The sequence below is a fragment of the Canis lupus genome, chromosome 1, assembly GCF_048164855.1.
Source record: "Canis lupus baileyi chromosome 1, mCanLup2.hap1, whole genome shotgun sequence".
Lineage (NCBI taxonomy): Eukaryota > Metazoa > Chordata > Mammalia > Carnivora > Canidae > Canis > Canis lupus.
Window position 1 is genome coordinate 38,688,403 of NC_132838.1, and position 21,489 is coordinate 38,709,891.

Consider the following 21,489-nt stretch of genomic DNA (forward strand, 5'->3'; position numbering starts at 1 on the left):
GGCCAATATGTAAAATAAAGTCAATACCTTACATTTCTTGTTCTTGGACCTTCTAAATAGTTTTAGTTTTATTTAAATAAGCAATCTGCAAGTTCTAAGAAAGCCATTCACTTGCTCAAACTACTACTCTTAGACTGTTAGAGGCATGTCTGGCTGGCCCAGTGGATAGAGCACTTGACTTTTGATCTCAGAGTTGTGAGTTCCAGCCCCACCTTGGGAGTAGAGTTTATTTTTAAAAAGAAGAAGAGAAAGAAGAAGAAGGAGAAGGAGAAGGAGAAGGAGAAGGAGAAGGAGAATGTATAAGTTGGGATGGGGCAGAGGAGTAAAAGACTCTTCTGGGCAAGGAGCCTTCTAATAGAAGTCTATTTTGAATCATTCAAAAATATTTCTTGAGTGCCTACTCAGGGTTTCACCTGAGTGAAATTTTACTATTCTAAATCTCTCTTTGCCCCAACTCTAATGTAAGAAAACTTGAGGTCCTTTTTTCTCAACATCAAACTGCAACTATTATTAAAAGCATTAGTTTACATCATTCAGAAGTATCCTAGGGTAGGCGAAATAAAATGATGAATGAGAAATCAGCTTACTTACCTTAAATCCAGCAAGTACTTATGTGGATTATTCAAACAATACAATAGGTGTTAATATCATACTTAGTTACGTGACACAAAACCTTACATTTTCAAACGCTTGAAATCATTTTATTTTCTGATACTCTGAGGATCCAAAAAGAGTAAAGAATCTATATATATTTGGTTGCAATTATAAGAAGGATTTGAGATATGTAGACCAAATTTGATGAATAATAAACCATCTGGAAATGACTCAATTTATAAATATTACTTTGGTCATGGCTTCTATTTTGAAGAGGAAGTATAAATTTTATAATGTACTTTTTTGGTTACTATATTGAGGCATTGTCTTATTGAATAATATCAATAAATTCTCCCATAAATTTCCATTTTGAGTGATGGGAGATTTCAACTTGGCAGGGTCAAAGTTGTTTAGACTTTAGAACATCTATGAGAAAACATTTATTAAGTCATTATAAGGCATAATACCAGAGGTTTCCAATTTTTTTTCAAGAAATTGCTAACATCCACCAAAGGGGTTAAGAGGGTATAACCATTTCCTCTGCTTTTTTAAAATGTGGGTTCTGATCCCAGTGTGGAGCCCAACACAGGCTTGAACTCACATCCCTAAAATCAAAGCCTGAGCTGAGATCAAGAGGGAGATGCCTAACGAACTGAGCCACCTGGGCCACCTTCCTCTGCTTTTTAATTAGGCTTCCCCCACTCCTTGAACATTGAATCACTTTCCTTTTTATTTTGCATATTTATAACACTTTTGGTGGCTTTTCTGGTCTCAGTACACTGATTAGTTCCTTCCAATTATTGATTAATTGTTACAATCATTAGTTAATCCCTGTTTTCAGAAACAACTGTTTTATCTTACAGACACCCCCACCTATTTGGCACCTTCCAGAAGTATAGATTGAGCTGTAGAGAAACAGTCACGAGAGCAAGACATGTTCTGGCAGAGGCAATAATTTAGAATAGGCTAATAAGTGGGTTTCTGGTCCTAATTTAAATGACTTTTATAAATTTACATTTTCAAGCATTGCTATTTGCACAGAAATCAATGATCCAAAATCACTAGGAAGAAAAAATAGTTACTGGCAAATCTGACCTAAATGTAGTTATTTTGTTTTAATTTAAATGTTTCAGCATTTAAGCTGTGAATGCCAGCATTTGACTATGGAATATATTACTTTGACTCTCACAGACTTTTTGATTTCTTATGGCATATTTCAGCCAGCAGTTAGTAACTGAAGTGCTCCTCAAACAGGATTCTGAATTGTCCCAAAACAGTGTGGCTTCAGGAGATCTGAAGGGTCGCCTAAGGGAAGCATCTTCCTGGAGAATTACTTGATTTGGCAGGATTTAGGGCAGCCTCTCCTCTGCCCTTCTCTGACTGGTTCCATTGTCCAGAGAGATCATGGGGATTTCCTGTGGGAGAGCCTCTGTTTGACGGTGAGGGCATAAGCTACAGACAAGACAACCACTTATTGCCACATTGACCTGACCTACTAAATGCATTGGATTTTTTCCTTTCTTTATTTTTATTTTATTTTTTAAATATTTTATTTATTTATTTATTTATTTATTTATTTATTTATTTATTTATTTATTTATGAGAGACACACAGAGAGAGGCAGAGACATAGGCAGAGGGAGAAGTAGGCTCCCTGTGAGGAGCCCAATGGGGGACTCCATCCCAGGACCGCAGGATCACGCCCTGGGCCGAAGGCAAATACCCAACCACTGAACTGCCCAGGCGTCCCTGGATTTTTTTCTTTAATATTACATAGCAACTAAAAAAAAAAAAACAAAAACAAAAACAAAACAAAAAAAAATATTACATAGCAACTGCTGGTGACTAAACAAAGAAACAAAAACTTCAGATGTTAAGCACTTTTATCAAAGATTTAGCTTATAGTAATAATAATGATTGATTTTTGGACCAAAACTGATATGTTGAGATTTTTTTTAAATCTCAGTGGATCTGAAACTTTTAGAGCTGAAAAATGGCTTCTAGTTCTAGTCTCTCATTTTGTAAATAAGTAAATGGGGGCCTCAAGAAAATAAAAACAGGAAGCAAAATACAAATTGTAATGGAGCTTATGGTAGGAGGTGGAAATATGGGTTCTTTTTCATTTATTACCACTTTATTGTGGTAACCATATTTTTATAATGACAAGAAGTGGTTTATTTAAATTCACAAGGCAATGGCATGTGTCCTTTTAAATGAGCCTTCCACTCTTTAGGCTGATTCTGCAGAGAAGCTGAGAGAATATGGCCTTTCCCACATCTGTAGCCATCCTGTGCTGGTAACCAGGACCAGGTCTTGCCCCCTCATAGCACCTTCAAAACCACCTCCCGTACCTGCCTGGAAACTCTTTCGTCAAAAAAAGGAAACTGTGATAACAGATGAAGCTCAAGGTATGGTTCGTGTGTTGTCTGAAAATCTTTCTAATGAGCATTTCTCTATATGAAGGCCTAATAGTTTCATTTGTGATGAGAGATGTGTATCAAGGCAAACCCCCCAGCAGCATGCCTAAAGTCTACATTTAATTTTATGTCTAAATTTTACTTCTTTATAGGAAGAATTCTCCACATTTCAGAAGCTAAGCAGTTTGGTTTACATCTAAACTGACCATTCTTTGGTTGAGGGTATCATTGTCATTGTGATAGAAAATAGTTTGTAGTAAATGATAGAAAAAAAGATTTAAATAGTATATCTAAGTGAAATCACTCTAGAGTGCCCTGTGGCACATAGTCTTTGAAGTAACTGATTTATATTTAGAATAGAAACTGACCTTTACTTAGAATATAAGAATGGAACTTCTACCCTGGACTGGCTCCTGTGTGAACATTGTCATAAGCCACCATGAATGGCTGTTGTGCCAGAAATACAGAAGTTCCCTTGGGCTGAGGGTGGGGTGGAGGACTGTGCTTGCCTGGCTCTTATTCTTAGTTCACTTCTAACTTCCTCACAATCTTCATCTCATCCTTCACTCCTTCACTGTTCTTTCTCTCCAAGTCTCCAGTCTTAACTCCATTTTTTCATGAGCACCAAGTTTGAATGGCAAAAGAAATGAGTGAGGGCATTAATAAAAAAAAATAATAACACAGATGTATGAATCTGAGGAGACAGGATTAAAAGAAAAAAGAAAAAACAATACTTTAAAAATTATGGCCCAGCAGAATAACACACGATTTTTGTTCAGGCAACATCTGCAGTGTTTCTGAGGCTAATTTAGGCCTTATGGAGATATATGCTTGCGTGCGTGCGGGTATATATATATATATTTCTCATTCCAAAAAACTTAAATTGTCTTTGTTCAAAAATGTTTTTTTTTAAGTCCTTTGTGTTTGCTTGCTTTTGAATTTTCTCCCTTTGTCTTTGCTGATTGCTCATTGTTTTCTAATCATATTCATCCAGCCACAGTAGTTCTAGGGGTTATTGCATTAGAGGCTTGTGTTCATGGGCCTGTTACCTGAATGAACAATGAAGGCAAAGCCACAATGAACATAGCTAGGCCGATTTACTGATGGCATTGCTGTGAAGCTTCTAAGTTTGCTTTAAGCGTTTGGTCCCATGCAGCAAGTCTTATCCCCCTCTGGATGGTGCTTGCTGCAGCTCCTGCTACTGAATCAAGTCATCCATGGTGACCTGAGAACCTTGTCTTTGTCACAATGTGATATGTAAGTCTCAGTGGTACTCAGGATCCTAAAACAGCAATGGCCACATAGATGGGAATATTTACCTGGTTCCTGCCTCCTTCTTCCAACCATAATTTACATGTTTTTAAAATACAAATTACAACTGTTAACCATGTAATTTTCCTTACATTTGTTTTCTACGTACATGATACAACCAGTCCAGCTGGTAGTAAAGGTTTTCTAGCACAACATGTTAGATCTTTGCCAGAAAAGAACAAAGATTAAAGAAATATCTGATTTGGATGGAAAGAAGAAATGGTCAATTAGTTTTTTTTTTTTTTTAATTAGCCTATCTACATCTCTCTCCTGCTTGATTATTTCATTTCTTTATATCCTCTGAGCTTCTGTAGTAAGCTGTTGGTGCCAAATGCTGCTTTATAGGAACTGTCCAGTTTTTATTCTTCCCTCCCTTCCTTCTATTGTCTTTCCTGTTCTGTCTTTCTGAACCAACGATCAGCATTCACATGATGCTGGAAAGGAAATCTTTTGCTTTTAAATGCTGTATTTTAATTCAATGTGTAGAGCCACACTTAAAATGGTTGTTCATTCAGAGCATCAAATAATAGTCGAATGAAGGGGAAAAATATTGAACATACAGGCCTTTGCTGATTTCACTACCCATTGTAGTGTAATCCTAGGTAAGTGATGGCTCTAGTTGTTTGTTTGTTTGTTTTTTTTGGTTTTTAGTTTCTTTCTTTCTTTCTTTCTTTCTTTCTTTCTTTCTTTCTTTCTTTCTTTCTTTTTTTCATGTTGGCTCTAGTTTAAGCTGGGTTAGAAAACCTGAAATTGGTGGGATTCCATAACTGTGGTGTACCACCTGCAGGCTCACCCTGTAATTATCTTTCTTCTTTCTATTTGGCTTAATATTTAAGGTGAAAATTAACAGGAATTAGCAGGACAATTAACAGGGAGGGGAAGAGAGAGAGAGAGAGAGAGAAAGAGATTATTTTAGAGGTTACTGTGGAAAAAGCAGAGAAAAGTATGTATTTGTGTCAAAGCTTCACTTTTTTCTCTCCCAATAGTTATCCTTCCTACTGTTGGAGGAACTTTTGTTAAAACAATCATCTCTATGTGAGTGCTTGGGCTCTGTGCCATATCCATGGAGAATTTCTTCCTCCTCGATCAATTTCAGACTCCTTTAGAAGGATCCACAGAGTATTCACTCCTGTAGGAGTGGATCCTTTCTTGATTCATTGCTTTCTTTTCTACCTCTAACCTCTACTTTGTTATATTTTTCTGTTCTTTTACTACCATCTCCAGGTAATAGTCTGCATTTCTTCTTCATGTTTCAGCAATTGTGTTGCAGAAGTTAACTCAAAGAATGCAGATTTTAATGAAAAACTTTTAAAGAAGTAGCAGTAAATGTCCAGCAAGGAGACATAGCTAACTTCTTCCTTGAGACTTCATTGTTTCACATCATGAGTCTGGAAAGCAACGGAGAAGCAGACTTTAAAAATCTAATATCGTCAGGATCTATATGGCCTTTCAATAAAAAAAATATATATATATTTATCCTAGTATAGTCCTAGTTACTTCTTTTGAGATTTGCTGGATAAACAGCTAATCTAATCAGCACTACAATAGATGTTAAGTTATGTGTTTAATCTTGGAAGATTAAAAAACAAAAGAACATCATACCACTTGTTTCTTTTAGAACTAATAATAAAGAAGCCTGAACAATTTCTTGAAATTTCAAGTCCATTTTTGAATTATAGAATGACTCCATTTACAATTCCAACAGAAACGTAAGTATGTTAACATTCTTTCCCACAAATACATCTTGCTGACAAATGAAGTATTTTGTGAATTGTGTGGTTAAAAATTTATGCCTTGGTCACCGGTAGACTAAAGCTTGTATCACTGCAATGATTATAGGAAAACAGTATTCTTAGATTCTTTTTCACAGTAATAAATAGCTAAGATAAATTCTGAATACATTAAAATAAAGCTTAACTATGCCTGGCTCTACAGCTTTGGCTACTGTTTTAGAACAGTAATGTCTTTTGTTTTATGTAAACATTAGCACTAACAAATGCTTTTGGTTATTAATTGATACTGAAATTATAAGAGCAGATGATTGCCATAGAAACCAGGGAGATGAAGTGTGTTACTCTTAGGGGGGAAAAACAACTTAAATAGAACAACAAGGATAATCAAGAAGTAAAAGGAGGAAGTGGAGGAGAAGGAATCCAAATATACTAATGTTTGACTATGACAAAAGAGTTAGAAAGCAAGACTGTTGTCTTGGATTTAAAATTTCTAATGAGTTCAGAGAAGCAAACAGAAGTCTGCAAGTAGCAATAATGAAAAGAAAGAGTGAGTGACATCAGTGGAGGATATGATTATTACCACTAAAGTTATGGTAATTTGTTACACAGCCATAGGCAACTGATACATGGGCATATACATGTGTCAAAGATTACTAAATTTATACTTTGAATTTATACTGTTAACTGTACATCAATAACACTGTAATACATAAAAACTAATAATAATATGTAAATATGTAAATGGTTTTAAAAAATCGAATAGGGATTCTAGGAATTCAAGAGTTCACAGAATACAATAATAGCTGAAAATAAGAATTCAGCGGATGTGTTTCATCAGACACTAGATACAGCAAAAAAGACAACTAGCAAAATGGAAAAATAGATCAGAAACAATATCCAGACTGAAGGATGAGACCAAACATAAATCAATAAATGAGTACAAATGCAGTAAAAACAAATGGGACAAGTTGAAAAAGACCAACATACTAGCAAGTGAATCTCAGAAATAAAAGACGGAGAGATGGGGGAATAATCACAAACTAAAAATATAATGGGAAAATATCCCCCCCCCCCAAAAAAAAATCAGGTCAAGATTCAGGCAGTTCTGAAATCAAGCAATTTAAGTACAAAGAAAACTGCAACTAGACACAGAGTAAAACCGAAGACAGATACGGTACAGTGGTCTGTAGGTATAAAGTGAAAGGAGTTCTGTCTTACAAACTAACATGCATGAATGTCACACACACAAATATGAGACCCCAGAAGTCTGGTGTGAAAAGTACACAGTTGCTTTTAATTATTCTACTAACAGACACTATGCAAAGAATAAAAAGCAATCCATGGTATTGGAAGTCATGATGGTGATTGTGGTGAGGAGGACTGTCCATGCTTGGGACACACAAGGTAGGACGAGGGGGTGCTGACACATTAGCATCCATTATCTGAATAATGGTGACATGGCCATGCTTACTTTGAGATTTTTCAGCTAGTTTTACATTTATGTTTTGGTCCTTTTTTTGAATGTCTTTTAAACATAAGTAAAATTTTATGACACATTTTGAAGGGCTTAGATGAGAGTGACCATTAGCTATGGGTTAGTCTTCCTTGAAGGTGTTGAGATCCATGACAGGAATGTCAACTGATGAAAAAAAGCAGTCAAAATTGAGATCAGTTCATTGTATTGTTTTACCTTTAGATCCTCTTGACATCACAACCAGTTAAGTTACATTTTATGAACTCTAAGTTGAAATATTAGAGATTCTTCAAATCGTTTGCCTTCAAGGCTCTTGTCAGTTCTATGCACCAACAAGTGACTGCTGAGAAGTGGGTTAGGAGGGACCTCTAGGCAACAATGTGACCGGATGGCTGGCAGTTAGCAACCTCAAGTTTTGAGGGACAGCTTTATCAATCAAAAAGACAGTTTGCTGCTACTTTGACTTCCAAAATTTGTTACTGTTACTAATTTGTAGATCTACTTTTCCTCAAACTTCTGTTTGAATTTTTCATAAAATCTTATTTTATACCTAGAGCTACTAATTTCCATTAAAATCTTAAATAAATTTAGTTTTGCCAAATTTAAACATTTTAAATGGCATTTACTACAACACTGTTTTGTTATCTCCCTAAGTACTTTAAAAGCCAAAAATCATAGCAAATAAAATCTTGCCTAGTATTTAAATCCTTATAGAAGTTTAAATAATCAAGCATAAGTATTTTGAGAACCTTAGTTTTTCTTATGTATGTTATTAGTTTTTACAAACCAAAATTTTCTTGTACCTTGTAATTTAATCATGAAGCTAAAATTAAACATGCTATACGTTGAAAGCCTAATTTGCTCTGAGCCACCCAAGTGTCCCTAAATGATTTTTCCATTCCCACTGAGTTTTAATTATTATCTTGCAACTGATTGAGATTGCATACTAATCAGAGATTTTGTGGATTTTGAGAACCAGAGCTGCAGACCACCAGGACAAATTTTCTCATGATCCAAAATGCCATACCCAGACTTCTAGAATTTCTGTGCCAGTAGGCACCACAAATGGATTGGTTTCATAGTCCGAATTCCCTGAGGTATTCCCTTTCTTGATTTCCTTAGGTCTTATTTCAGCTTTATTATCCGGTCAAGGTGAAAGGAAGTCTACAATCCAGATGTAGGTTATAGACTTTGACACCTGATTGGATTCAACTAATTTAGTTACAATTTGAATCTGTAATGAATTTCCTAGCTTATTTATTCAATCTAGCAGAGCCAAAAACAAAAATATGTGAATGACATTTCATCCTACACAAAAGAAAGGTCCCTTATCCTGCTTTGCTGTGCAATCAGAGTTCTCAGGTCAACATGAGTGCAAGCTCTTTTTTTTTGGCAAGTCTTTGGGAGTGACTGTATCACAAGTGCTTTTCCCTGGAACACTGTCTCTGTAGCAACATGCCAAATCTGCCCCTTCCTGGCTCCTGGCCTAAAGGGAATCCAAGCTCACAAATATGTTTGTGCTACCCTCTAGTGGCAGTTTCAGGTAAACCAGAGATGCTTAGCTTGAGGTGAATTGAGAACTATGAACACTAGAAGGGGAAAAAAAAAGAGAAAGTTTAGGAAGTCTGTATACATGAAACTTAATTTTATCTTTGAAAAATACTTAACCTAAAATGTATTTACTATAACAAATGTCTTTTTATTGTGCCTATAAACTTTTAGGTATGACAATGGCAATTCAAAAGGTCATATCAAACAATTAACTTGAAAGGAAATACTGTACACTTCAGTAGCTAGTATGAAGGTCACAGTTAAAAAGTGCTCAAGACTCATAATTAAATTTCTGACTCTGAGCCTCATTTCACAGATACATTACTCAGATGTTGAATTAAGTCAAGTCCAAATGTCAAATCTGATTGCCAACATTTAAAAATGACCACCATAGTTTTAAAAGCATATCCCAGAAAATTTTTACACCAGTGCGATGACTGACAGAGATATTTCTTCAGTAGTGTAGAAAGCAAGTACATTTTTTTTAAAGATTTATTTATTTATTTATTTATTTATTTATTTATTTATTTATGAGAGAGAGAAAGAGAGAGAGAGAGAGGCAGAGACACAGGCAGAGGGAGAAGCAGGCTCCATGCAGGGAGCCTGACAGGGGACTCGATCCCGGGACCCCAGAATTGCGCCCTGGGCCAAAGGCAGGCCCCAAACTGCTGAGCCACCCAGGGATCTCCCCAAGTCCATGTTTTTAACATGAAATAAAAATTTGTTGTTGGATGTAAAAGGAGGAGATGATACAATGAAAAAAATCAGAATTTTCCACTGTTGACACAATCGTTGCTACTGGATATACAATGCATTATCATTCAGCCATAAAAAAGAAGGAAATCTTGCCATTTGTGATAACATGCATGGACTTTGAGGGTATCCTGCTAAGTAAAATAAGTGAGACAGAGAAAGATGATTACCATGTGATCTCACTTATATGTGGAATCTAAAGAATCAAAAACAAAAACAAACACCCAGGATACAGAGAACAGATTGATGGTTGCCAGAGGAAGAGGGTGGGTGAAATGGGCAAAGTGGGGTCAAAAGATAGAAACTTCTAGTTATAAAATAAATAAATCATGAGGTCCAATGTACAGCATGATGCCTGTAGTTAACAATGCTGTATTGTATGTTAGAAAGTTGCTAAGATAGTAGATCTTAAGAGTTCTCATCACAAGGAAAAAAACCCTACAACTATGTGTGATGATGGATGTTAACGAGACTTGTGTCATCTTACACTATATACGAGTATCCAATTACCATGTTGTACACCTGAAACTAATACAATCTTATATGGCAATTATACCTCTATAAAAACTGCAATTATATATTAGTAACTTTAAATAAGAAATTAAGGTAACAGAAGTTTTGTTTTTTTTTTTTCCATTAGTCATTTTGTACAATCTTTTATTAAGAAAGGTGTGCCTTCAGGGTTTGGTTTATCATCCCTGACTGAAAATGATGAAACCACCATCATTAGCCAGCCAGACATAAGCCAATTGACAGGAACAGTATCTCAGGTAACTATGTTACTCTTATTATTGATCCAATTATTTATTTTTTTAAGAGAAGATTTTATTTATCTATTTGAGAGTGATTGAGAGAGAGAGAGCACAAGTCATGGGGAGAGGCAGAGGGAGAGGGAGAAGCAGGTTTTCTGCTGAGCAGAGAGCCACATGGGGCTCGATTCCAGAACCCCGGGATCATGATCTGAGCTGAAGGCAGACGCTTTATAGACTGAGCCACCCAGGTGCCCCATTAGTAAAATTCTTAATTATAAAATATTTTTTCTTAAATTATGAAATATACACAAAAGACTGTATAATATGCATCTGGACAGAATAAAGAAAACTATGAAAATAAACTTTTTAATTAGAAAGTGGCATATTCATTCCTTACAGAAGTCCCCTGTGTCTCTTCCAGATTGTATCTCCTAACTACTATTCAGAGTTTGGTGTTAATCAAGTCCATACTCTTCTAATTTTGCCAATTATGTTTATATTTATAAACAATATAACCTTAGTTTAATTGTTAAATAATTTTATTTAAATGGACTCTTATATTAATACTTCTGGGGCTTCCTTTACTTAACATTGTTTACGAGATTTGCCTTTTGTTGTGTGTCATGGTTTATTCATTTGACTGGTTGAAGGAATTTAATATACAACCAACCTACTTTTTTCTTAATCTTTCACACTGTTAATGAATGACTACATTCATTGTTTCTTGTTTCTTTTTTCCTCTTTCAAATTTAAATTCTAGTTAGTTAACGTAAAGTGTAATGGTTTCAGGAGTAGAGTTTAGTGATTCATCACTTGTATGCAACACCCAGTGCTCATCACAAGTGCCCTCCTTAATGCACTTGTGATGCATTCAACATTGCATTGATGCATCACCCATCTAGTCTGTTTCCCACCCACATCCTTCCATCAACCCTCAGTTTGTTCTCTATTAAGCATCTCCTATAGTTTGCTTCCCTCTCTCTTTTTTTCCTTTTCCCATATATTTATCTGTTTTGTTTCTCAAATTCCACATATGAGTGAAATCATATGGTATGTCTCTCTGACTGACTTATTTTGCTTAGCACATAATACCTCTAGCTCCATCCATGTTGTTGAAAGTGGCAAGATTTTGTTGTTTTCACTGGCTGAGTAATAGTCTATGGTGTGTGTGTGTATGTGTATAGTGAGTGTATCTGATAGATAGATAGATAGATAGATAGATACCTATCTATCTATGTATCTCACATCTTCTTTATCCATTCATCTGTTGATGGGCAGCTTGTCTCTTTCCGTAGTTTGACTATTGTTGATGCTGCTGCTATAAACATTGGGAGATTCTTGTTTCTTACTCCTATGAGCAGTAATACCACAACTATTCTGGCATGTTCCTGTACACATGTCTCAGAGAGTTGCCTTAGTTCCAGGGTTTGTGAACTTCTTTGTATCATGACTCCCTTTGCCAATTTTGTAGAACATTAACACACAATGAAGACAGTGCATCTGTGTCTGTATATTAGTTGATTATTGATGATAGGGAACAGTGGAAAGCAAAATAGCTGTTTGGGTTAGCACCATGAGAACACATAACTTCACTGTTTGGTACTGAAATGACCACTAAGTATAGTTGCCAAATGGTTGGCCAGCTACAGGTCACAGGATTATCTGTAGCAAGTAACACATGACTACTTGAAACCTAACAACAGGCCTCATAACTGCAATTTCAGAGTAGTGATCAACACATGTGACATTTTAAGACGTTTGCAACAACTGTAATAATATGTAAGATACTGTGATTTCTTTCATAAGTAAGGCCACAGTTATTACTAATAACATTGTGACTATTTACCTGGATTGATAAATTGAGGACTGAAGAAAATACTGAACTTGAACTGAAGATGAATTTTTTTCAACCATCCATTTTCCTGAATTCCTGAAATCTTAACCATGGGCCCCAAGGGACACACTAGACAAGGAAACCCTCTCCAGGATATAAATCTGGGAGCATGATTGATGAATCATAGGGCATTCAGCAATTTAACATGCCAAACAATTTTCTAATACAGGTGTATCAATATTTACTTCTGTCAGCCCTGGATAAGAATTTTCTTTGCACCACATCCTGGCCAACGCTGATAATGCCTGATATTTCAACTTTTGCTAGTGTGGTGGGTGTAAAAGGGTGTTTGTTTTTTAATAGGTAATATGTTCACATATTCAAAAATAAAAATATAAGGGGTGCCTGGGTGGCACAGTCAATTAAGTGTCCAACTCTTGATTTCAGCTCAGGTCATCATCTCAAGCTCATGAAATCAATCCCTGCTTGGACTCCATGCTCAGCAGGGAGTCTGCTTGGGATTCTCTCTCCCATTTCCTCGGCCACTCTTGCTCATGCAGTCTGTCTCTCAAATAAATAAATCTTTAAAAAAATTTTAAAAATAAAAATATAAGGCATACATGAAGAAGTCTTGTTTCCATTAATATACTTCTCCATTTTCACTGCTGTGGGCTCTGTAGGACACTTTCTGGGTTTTATTATGTAAATTCAGAGAAACACACATGCAATATTCCTTAACCTCCCATTTTCTATTCAAAATTTAACAAAGGAGTTTTTACTTAATACATACTGGAGATAATTTCATATCTATACATAAAGAGTGTCTTTATTCTTAAAGTTGCATAATGTTTCATTATGTGAATGAACCATAGTTTATTTTGCTAACTTCTCTAGATGGCATAAGATACCCTGGGTGGCGCAGTGGTTGGCGCCTGCCTTTGGCCCAGGGCGCGATCCTGGAGACCCAGGATCGAGTCCCACATCGGGCTCCCGGTGCATGGAGCCTGCTTCTGTCTCTGCCTCTCTCTCCCTCTCTCTCTCTCTCTCTGTGTGACTACCATAAAAAAAAAAAAAAAAAAAAAGATACCTTGCAGGGCATGCCATTGCATACAGGTAAACAAATTTTTTTTTTAGTATTAGTTGAAAAGCAGATTAACAAATGATAATTCTGGTAAGAAGAATTAATAGATTTTAACATTTTTAAATTTTTTCTTTGGTTTTAAGCTATTCCATGAAATCATTTTTAAAAGTCAAAAACATTATTAAAAATAATAAATCTGTCTTATCCCTCCTCAATATTGGCCTTAGTCTTCCCCCCTAGAGAGTCAATTACTTTTATTTTTTTGTATTTCTTCTGGTATGTATCTATTTGTAAATAGTAGGCCTTATGAAGACAGAGATGATGATTTTATCATCATCACACTGTTTTTCTCTCAACACTGGCGAATATGCCTAGCATATGGCAGACACCATTACATATTTACTGAATGATGAGGTTCTTTTATTTCTTGATCTGTCAATTTAGATATTATCCATTGCAGAAGATGAGGATTTAGCACTCCTGTCCTCACTCACCATGGCAAATCTCCACTTCCTTCTGTCTTCCAGATTTATTTGTTGAATCAATATTCTAGCTATGTAAGGATTATTACTGTGGAGGCAAATACAATGGCATTTCTTATACAGCCTTTGTACAAGCTAATTACTGCATTTTTCCATTTGATTACTTTTCTATGAAACATTAGTAAACCTTCCCAAATATGAAAGAGAGAAAGAAAGAAAGAAAGAAAGAAAGAAAGAAAGAAAGAAAGAAAGAAAACTAATTAATTTCCTCTAACCAAAAATAATAATAATAATAATTTCCTCTAAAGACTGCTGGGCACACACAAACACTAGGTGTTCTATAAATGCCAGTGTGTTCCTGGAGACAAACCCCTTCACCCCAGAATCCTTTGCTGTCTTGCTCCAGTTCAAATGAATGCAACCTTATATCTGTCATCTTGAGACCTTCTTTTGTCTCTCCCTGATGGATTTCTTATTTCCTGAAAACTATGTTCTTCTTCTAGATTATAACCTAATTTTCAAGAGGTGTATTTTCCAAAACTTCTGGAGAAAAGATGTGTAGAAAATGGAAATAATGAGAATTTATATGCTTGTAGTAGTCTATAATCCACCTTCCACCTGATTTATATTTTGGTGGGATATAGATTCTAGTTCAGAAGTCATTTCTTTCAGAATTTTGAAGTTCTTCCTTAACCCCTTGTTCTAACTTCAAGCATTGCTTTCCTTTTTTTCTTCTTTTTTAAAACTTTACTGAATATCACCACACACACACACACACACACAAAGTAGAATAGGTTAACTATGTTAGGTGATGAGTTTGTAAATTATCTTTTTTTTTTTTTTTTTTTAAGAGTTAGGGGAGGAGCAGAGGGAGAGGGAGAGAGAATCCTAAACAAGCTCCATGCACAGTGTGGAGCCCAATGTGGGGCTCAATCTCACCATCTGAGCCAATATCAAGAGTTGGATGCCTAACCAACTGAGCTACTTAGGCACCTCAAATTTTAAATTATCTTGATCTTGGTATCATTCTACAATATTTATATACAGCATGTAAGCATTGCTCTTGAGAATACAAATAACATTGGGATTCTTAATCATTTATATGTGACTTTGTTGTCTTGAAAATTTTTAGGACCTTCTTTTCATTGGAATAAACTTTGCAGTGGTTGGCCTTGGCATGAATCTTAACTTTGCTGAGTGTTCCATGAGCCCACTCAACCTGGAAACTCATGTTGTTCAGTTCTGGTAATTTCTCTTAATACTCTTTCCTGAAGGATTTCTTCAGTTTTGGATGATTTTTCTTAATTCTGTTTCCTGGAGAATTCCTTCTTCTCAGTACAATTTTAACTACATTCACATTGTCAGGCAACCAATCTCCAGATCTTATTTCATTTTACAAAATGAAAACTCTATGCTCAATAAAGAGTTGCCTATTCCCCCTTTCTTAGTCCCTTAGAATCACCATCCCACTGTTGTCTCTATGAATTTGACTACTCTAGGTACTTTATGTAAATGGAATCTACAGTATTTTTGTGTATTTTTGTGACTGACTTATTTTACTTAGTATAATGTTCTCACAGTTCATCCCATATTGAAGTGTGTGTCAGAATTTCTTCCTTTAAGGCTGAATAATATGCATAATATATTATACTATATAATATATGAATATTATATATTCATAATAATATATTCATAATATTATGCAGCCTTAAAGGAAAGAAATTCCTCTATCTATGTATCTATCTATGTATCTATCTATCCTTCACATTTTGTTTATTCATTCATCCAGCAATGGATGTTTGGTGAATAATGCTGCTATAACCACAGGTGTACAAATATCTCCTTGAGATACTGCTTTCAATTCTGTTGTGTTTATATCCACATGTGGAATTGTTGGATCACATGGTAAGTGTACTTTAATTTTTCAGGAGCTACCATGCTGTTTTTCATTTTATGTTCTCACTAAAACTGCACAAGACTTCCAATTTCTCCATATCCTCACCAACATTAACTCCTGCTTTTATTTTATAAGAGTAGCCATCGTAACGGGTATGAAATTATATCTCATTATACTTTTGATCTTCATGTCCCTAATGATTAGTGATGTTGAGCATCTTTTCATATGCTTGTTGGTCACCTGTATATCTTCTTTGGATAAATATCTAAGACCTTTGCACATTTTTAAATTGGTTTATTTGGTTTTTGTTGTTCCTATTGTTGATGCTACCCTTTTATCAGATACATGATTTACAAATATTTTCTCCTATGCTGTAGGTGGCATTTTCACTGTATTAGATTTGTCCTTTGATGCACAGAATTTTTTTATTTTGATGTAGTCCAATTTATCTATTTTTACATTTGTTGTTGTTGTTGTTTAGTGTCATATCCAACAAATCACTGCCAAATCAAAGTCATGAAGCTTTCTCCAATGTTTTCTTTTAAAATATTTATAGAGTTAATATCTTTGTCTTTTGTGTCAACTTTGTCATCCAGACTTTCTGTTGAGTTTATTTCACTTTCCTATTTTTAGTTTCTAAGAGCTCTCATTAAGACTCCATCCTTCATTGTCTGGTGATACTTTGTTACACATATATATCTAAGGAATTCATGGCATTAAAGAGCTGCTGATTGGAAGTGGCTTTATAGAAATGATAAGCTTGTCAGCTGGCAGGATAATTAATTTAGGATAATTGGGGATAAATGAGCTTCATCTGGGGGTAGGATTAGCTCCAAATGTAGATTCCTTGAGGTTTTTCCCTGGCTTTGGTCAGTTTCTCCAGTTAGGAGTCCTCTAATCTCCCTCCTGGGGTAGAATGGGTCACAGAGTTTGGTATACATTTATCCATCAGTGTTACAGAAGCCAAGCAGCACAGAGGAGCTGAAAGTCTCAAAGTTTAGCATGTGGACTTTCACTTAATTCCTCTCCTCTCTGCATAGTAGCTTTTTTTGTTTCCCACGGTACCTGTGAACCCAGATCTGGAGATTTCTCATTTAATTTCTCCTCATGAAGCAATTTCTAGTGTCCTGTTTAGGCAGAAGAAGGCTAGATGCTAAACCAGAAAGGATTAGGGCAAAGTAGGGATTTATCTGTTCCTTAATCATTCCTATATTTTGATATGGGTCCATGTATCATTCTCTTCTTCTCAGATGCCTGCTAATTATTTCTGGGACCCTAAGTCATGGATGGGCTTGCTTCTCACTTGCTTCTCAGTTAGCTTTGCTCTGTTATCACCTACCTTTACATCACCCAAAATATTGTTGCTATCATCAATCATTTGTCTGTATGAGTTTGTACATTTTACTTTTACACATATTTTAATTGTGTTCCAGAGAAAGCAGAGTTGCACAAAGCAAAATCAACTTAATTTCCCTGTTAAAATTTGGAAGAACCATTTTTATAATTTGAAATCCACCTTTCTAGATTCTGTATATTACTTGCTAATTATAATCTCATTATATTCAGTCCATAACAATGCCGGGTGCTTCATACCAAGTAGAATAACTACTTAAGGATACTATTGTTTTAGTTTAACTTTTAAGACTCAATCGTTTAATAAACTCTCATGTTCTAATGTTTTAATGTCACAACTTTAAACCCTCAGCCAATTATTTAATTAAATTCACATCGTTGAACTTTAAGGTTAAAAACAAATTTCTGCTTTATCATGTTTTAGTAACATTTGCAGAAATCTGTTTCTTCAATGATTAAAAGAAAGTATTGACTTAAAAACATTGGTGCTTTAGATAGCTAACATATTTTGCTGAATTTATAAATGGTTTCTTAATGTGTTCCTTTCACTTCACAGAGTAATATTCTTTCACAAGTTATCCTTGGAAAAGGTAAATTAATAATCTTCTCATGACTTCTATTAACATCAAAGCACAAAGGGACCTCTGCTTCTTGACAGCTCTTAGCTCTCCCTTCTCTTGGCTCTCAGGGGCCTCCTCTGATGTGTTAAATTTAATCTACTCTGGGCTAGAAAAATCAGATAATCTCACTTGTCAAATTCATGCTTAAAGTCCAAATAAAAGATGATCTGATTAAGGGCTCACAAGTACAGTTCGTGTGTTTTAATACATGCATGTGATGATCAAAGCATGGAAACCATTGCCAATTCCCCAGTTCCTAAACAAAGATTTGGCCAATCCTCAAATCCAAAAAAACGAGTTTTGTGGCATGTGCACATGTAACATTATAATTCAAGAAGCCTCTAAGACCTTCATGACATTATTTGATCAACCTAAGATAAAATGCAGAATCACTAACCGTGGGGAGCAGTTCAATGGCTTCTTGAAATATATTTATTGCAATAGCTCTCCAAGGTTCTACCTTCTTCTGGTGCATGAGCCATTCCCTCTTATACGAATATGTCTGCCTAGAGCAGGTGTTAAGTACCTAACCTAGCTAATTTCTGCTAGAACTTTATAATCTGTAAAGAATGGGCACGCAAATTTGTGAGAGCGATTTCAAATTTTGAACACTATGCCATTTAAGTTAGGATTAAATTCTTCCAAGTGTATGAAAATGTGTCTCTGCATGGATCTCCCCATATATGAGGCTTGCATGTAAAGGATTGCCTCAGGAAACTTTTTTTTCTTTATTCAAAAATAGACTTCACTATGCAAGCTCTGCTCTATAATTTCCCATATCTCAGGAACTCCCTATTTAACAACATAGGTGCAATTGACATTTTTGTTTCCTGCTATGCACAGACGAACTGATGGAACTTGGGCTGAATGACAGAGCCCATCAGGGTGAAGGATATAGTTTGGAAAGAGATTTGGTCAGCCAGACAACAGCAACACAGGAGAAATCACAGGAGGAGTTTGCAACAATAAATAATAGTGTTTCTAAAGAAATATGGTTGGATTTTGAAGACTTTTGTGTATGCTTTCAGTAAGTATAAATATTTTGTGTCCATTAGTTATAGTAGATATGTAAACCATTAATTTTTAGCTATCATTCAAAAAAGTTAAAGCAATATTAGTCTGGTGTTGATCTAATATCAAACAAAAATGTTAGAAAAATAGGTGAGTTGATTGTCCACAGAATATTAAGAGCCAGATCTCAGGCCAGTTTCAGCTCACCCTCAGACACTTATTTGTTGATCAGAATAAAGATAGTTTATTCACTGAGAGGGATCATGTTTGTCTCTTTTGGACAACTAATTCAATGCAGTTTTTATTATTTTTTGTCCAGCTTAACTGACATAATTTATAAATAAAATTATAAGATATTTAAAATGTACATGGTGATGAAATGATATACATTGTGAAAGATTCTCCCTATCGAGTTAACACATCCAACACCTCACACATTTACCAATTTGGAGGGTGGAGGCAGACACACGTAAGTTCTACTCTCTGTAAATTTCAGTGATACAATCCAGTATTAAGTATAGTCACCCTGCTATCCATTAGATCCTCGGAACTTATTCAGCTTATAACTGGACATTTGCACCCATTTACCAGTGTCTTCCCATTTCCCCCACTCCCAGCCCTTGGCAACCACTTTTCTTCTAGGTTGTTACTATTTTTAAAATTTTTCGTCTGTCTTTACCTCTGCCTGTAATTATTTGATTCTAAGAAACTTATTAACATATAGTACTGGTCTGTTGCATATGACAATGGTAACCTGTTATAAATAATGTTTTTCAGGAACATATATATTTTTCACAAGCCAAGTTCATATTGCTTTAACTTTCAAAAAACAGAATTCAAGGTAAATATATTATGATCTCTTCTCTTTTCCTTCTTTTATGTAAATTTTTTATTAAATCATGCCAGTGGAAAACACCTTCAAATCTATCAAGCATTTCTAAATTCGTAATTATATTAAACAAAACAAAATCAATTCTTTTTTTTTTTATGATAGTCACACACACAGAGAGAGAGAGAGAGAGAGGCAGAGACATAGGCAGAAGGAGAAGCAGGCTCCATGCACCAGGAGCCCGACGTAGGATTCGATCTCGGGTCTCCAGGATCACGCCCTGGGCCAAAGGCAGGCGCTAAACCATTGTGTCACCCATGGATCCCCCAAAATCAATTCTTAATTCCTTACACAGCCAATAAGCAAAATTCTGCTACCTCATATCTCCAAGTGTGATTCATCTGATTATGTTCAATCCTGAGCTTCATTGTATAAATTCACATTAAAAATGTTTGATTTATGAATAACTGAAGCACAAATAAATTCATTATATTTGATTTCAATTAGCATCTATTGAATTACATGCTATTCCTAAGACAAAAGCACATTTCTATGCTCTCTACCCCTTTCTGCTCCATTGGTGCTCAGTATGTAGGTGGGGCAGGGGACACCCAGAGGTGCCCTGTGCAGACACTAGACCAGGGTACCTCCCTGTGACCTCCAGGGTCATACTGTCCCCAAATTCTCAGACTCTCAAAAATAGCAGCAGATGAGCTCTGTGCAGAAACTCCTCCTCTGGCACGCACACTGGGCTGGCAACCCTCAGCTTCCTTCATAATTTTAGAGAGTGAATACTTGAGTGCTTGAAACAACCATCTTTATAACCAACATGTGGCAGCTAAAAGGAAACAAAAAAGATAAATGACAAATGCTTACTATTGAAAAATATTGGGGGAAGCAATCATTTAAAACATATTTATGTTGTCTGGAGCATTTCTAGCAATCTTGTCATACTTGATTAAATAACAAGGTTGCATTTTTCACAGTATCACTAGAGGTTTTTGTATCATATTTTAATTGTTTATTTAAATATTGTGTAAAATGATATGAAAGCTCTTAATGTATAATAGCAATGAAATTAATTTAACACACTTACCCTATGCCATCAGTCATTGAAACAGCAAGCAGTTGAGAGACAATAAAAGTACAATAGTTTCAAAGACCAGCCCTGTTGCTGGCCAATAGACAGACCTACTTTTGAGTCTCAGCTTTGCTATTTGCAAGCTCTGTGACCTTTCGCAGATTACTTATTCTCTTTGTGTTTCAGTTTCTTCATCCATGATTATAGATGTTAACAGTACCCATACAGGATGGATTGAGTTCATGTTCATGTAACCCTTATGTGGCTGTCCTTTAAGGGTAGTTCTGGTTTTACTCAGTACTCTCCTGCACCTTCAAAACAAAAATCCAGTCGGTGCATTAATGTGCAATGGCTAGGGCAGCCACGGTGGCTCGGCAGTTTAGCGCCGCCTTCAGCCCAGGGTGTGATACTGGAGACCCAGGATCCAGTCCCACGTTGGGCTCCCTGCATGGAGCCTGCTTCTCCCTCTGCCTGTGCCTGTGCCTCTCTCTCTCTCTCTCTCTCTCTCTCTCTCTCGATTAAATAAATAAAATCTTTAAACAAATGTGCAATGGCTATATTTCTGAAACTCTTGTAAAAAAAGGGAAGAAAGTGTTTATATCACATACTGCCCTATAAAATACCTTAACACAACCCCATTAGACATTTCCATTCTCTGCCAAAGTTATCAGGAACCTGCATTCTCAGAGCACTGCTCAGCCATCAGCCCAGTCTCCT

At 35.7% G+C, this 21,489-nt stretch overlaps 1 protein-coding gene across 3 annotated transcripts in view; it reads left to right on the forward strand.

Annotated features, from left to right (window-relative positions):
• ADGB (androglobin) overlaps positions 1–21,489 on the forward strand; it is a 161,521-nt gene that overhangs the window by 63,293 nt on the left and 76,739 nt on the right. For all 3 annotated transcript variants that reach the window (XM_072827003.1, XM_072826994.1, XM_072826985.1), the window contains exons 11-16: positions 2,827–3,001; positions 5,940–6,030; positions 10,473–10,602; positions 17,788–17,821; positions 18,695–18,878; positions 19,640–19,703. In XM_072827003.1, coding sequence (XP_072683104.1) covers positions 2,827–3,001; positions 5,940–6,030; positions 10,473–10,602; positions 17,788–17,821; positions 18,695–18,878; positions 19,640–19,703 — 678 coding nt within the window. The remainder of the gene's footprint in view (positions 1–2,826; positions 3,002–5,939; positions 6,031–10,472; positions 10,603–17,787; positions 17,822–18,694; positions 18,879–19,639; positions 19,704–21,489) is intronic.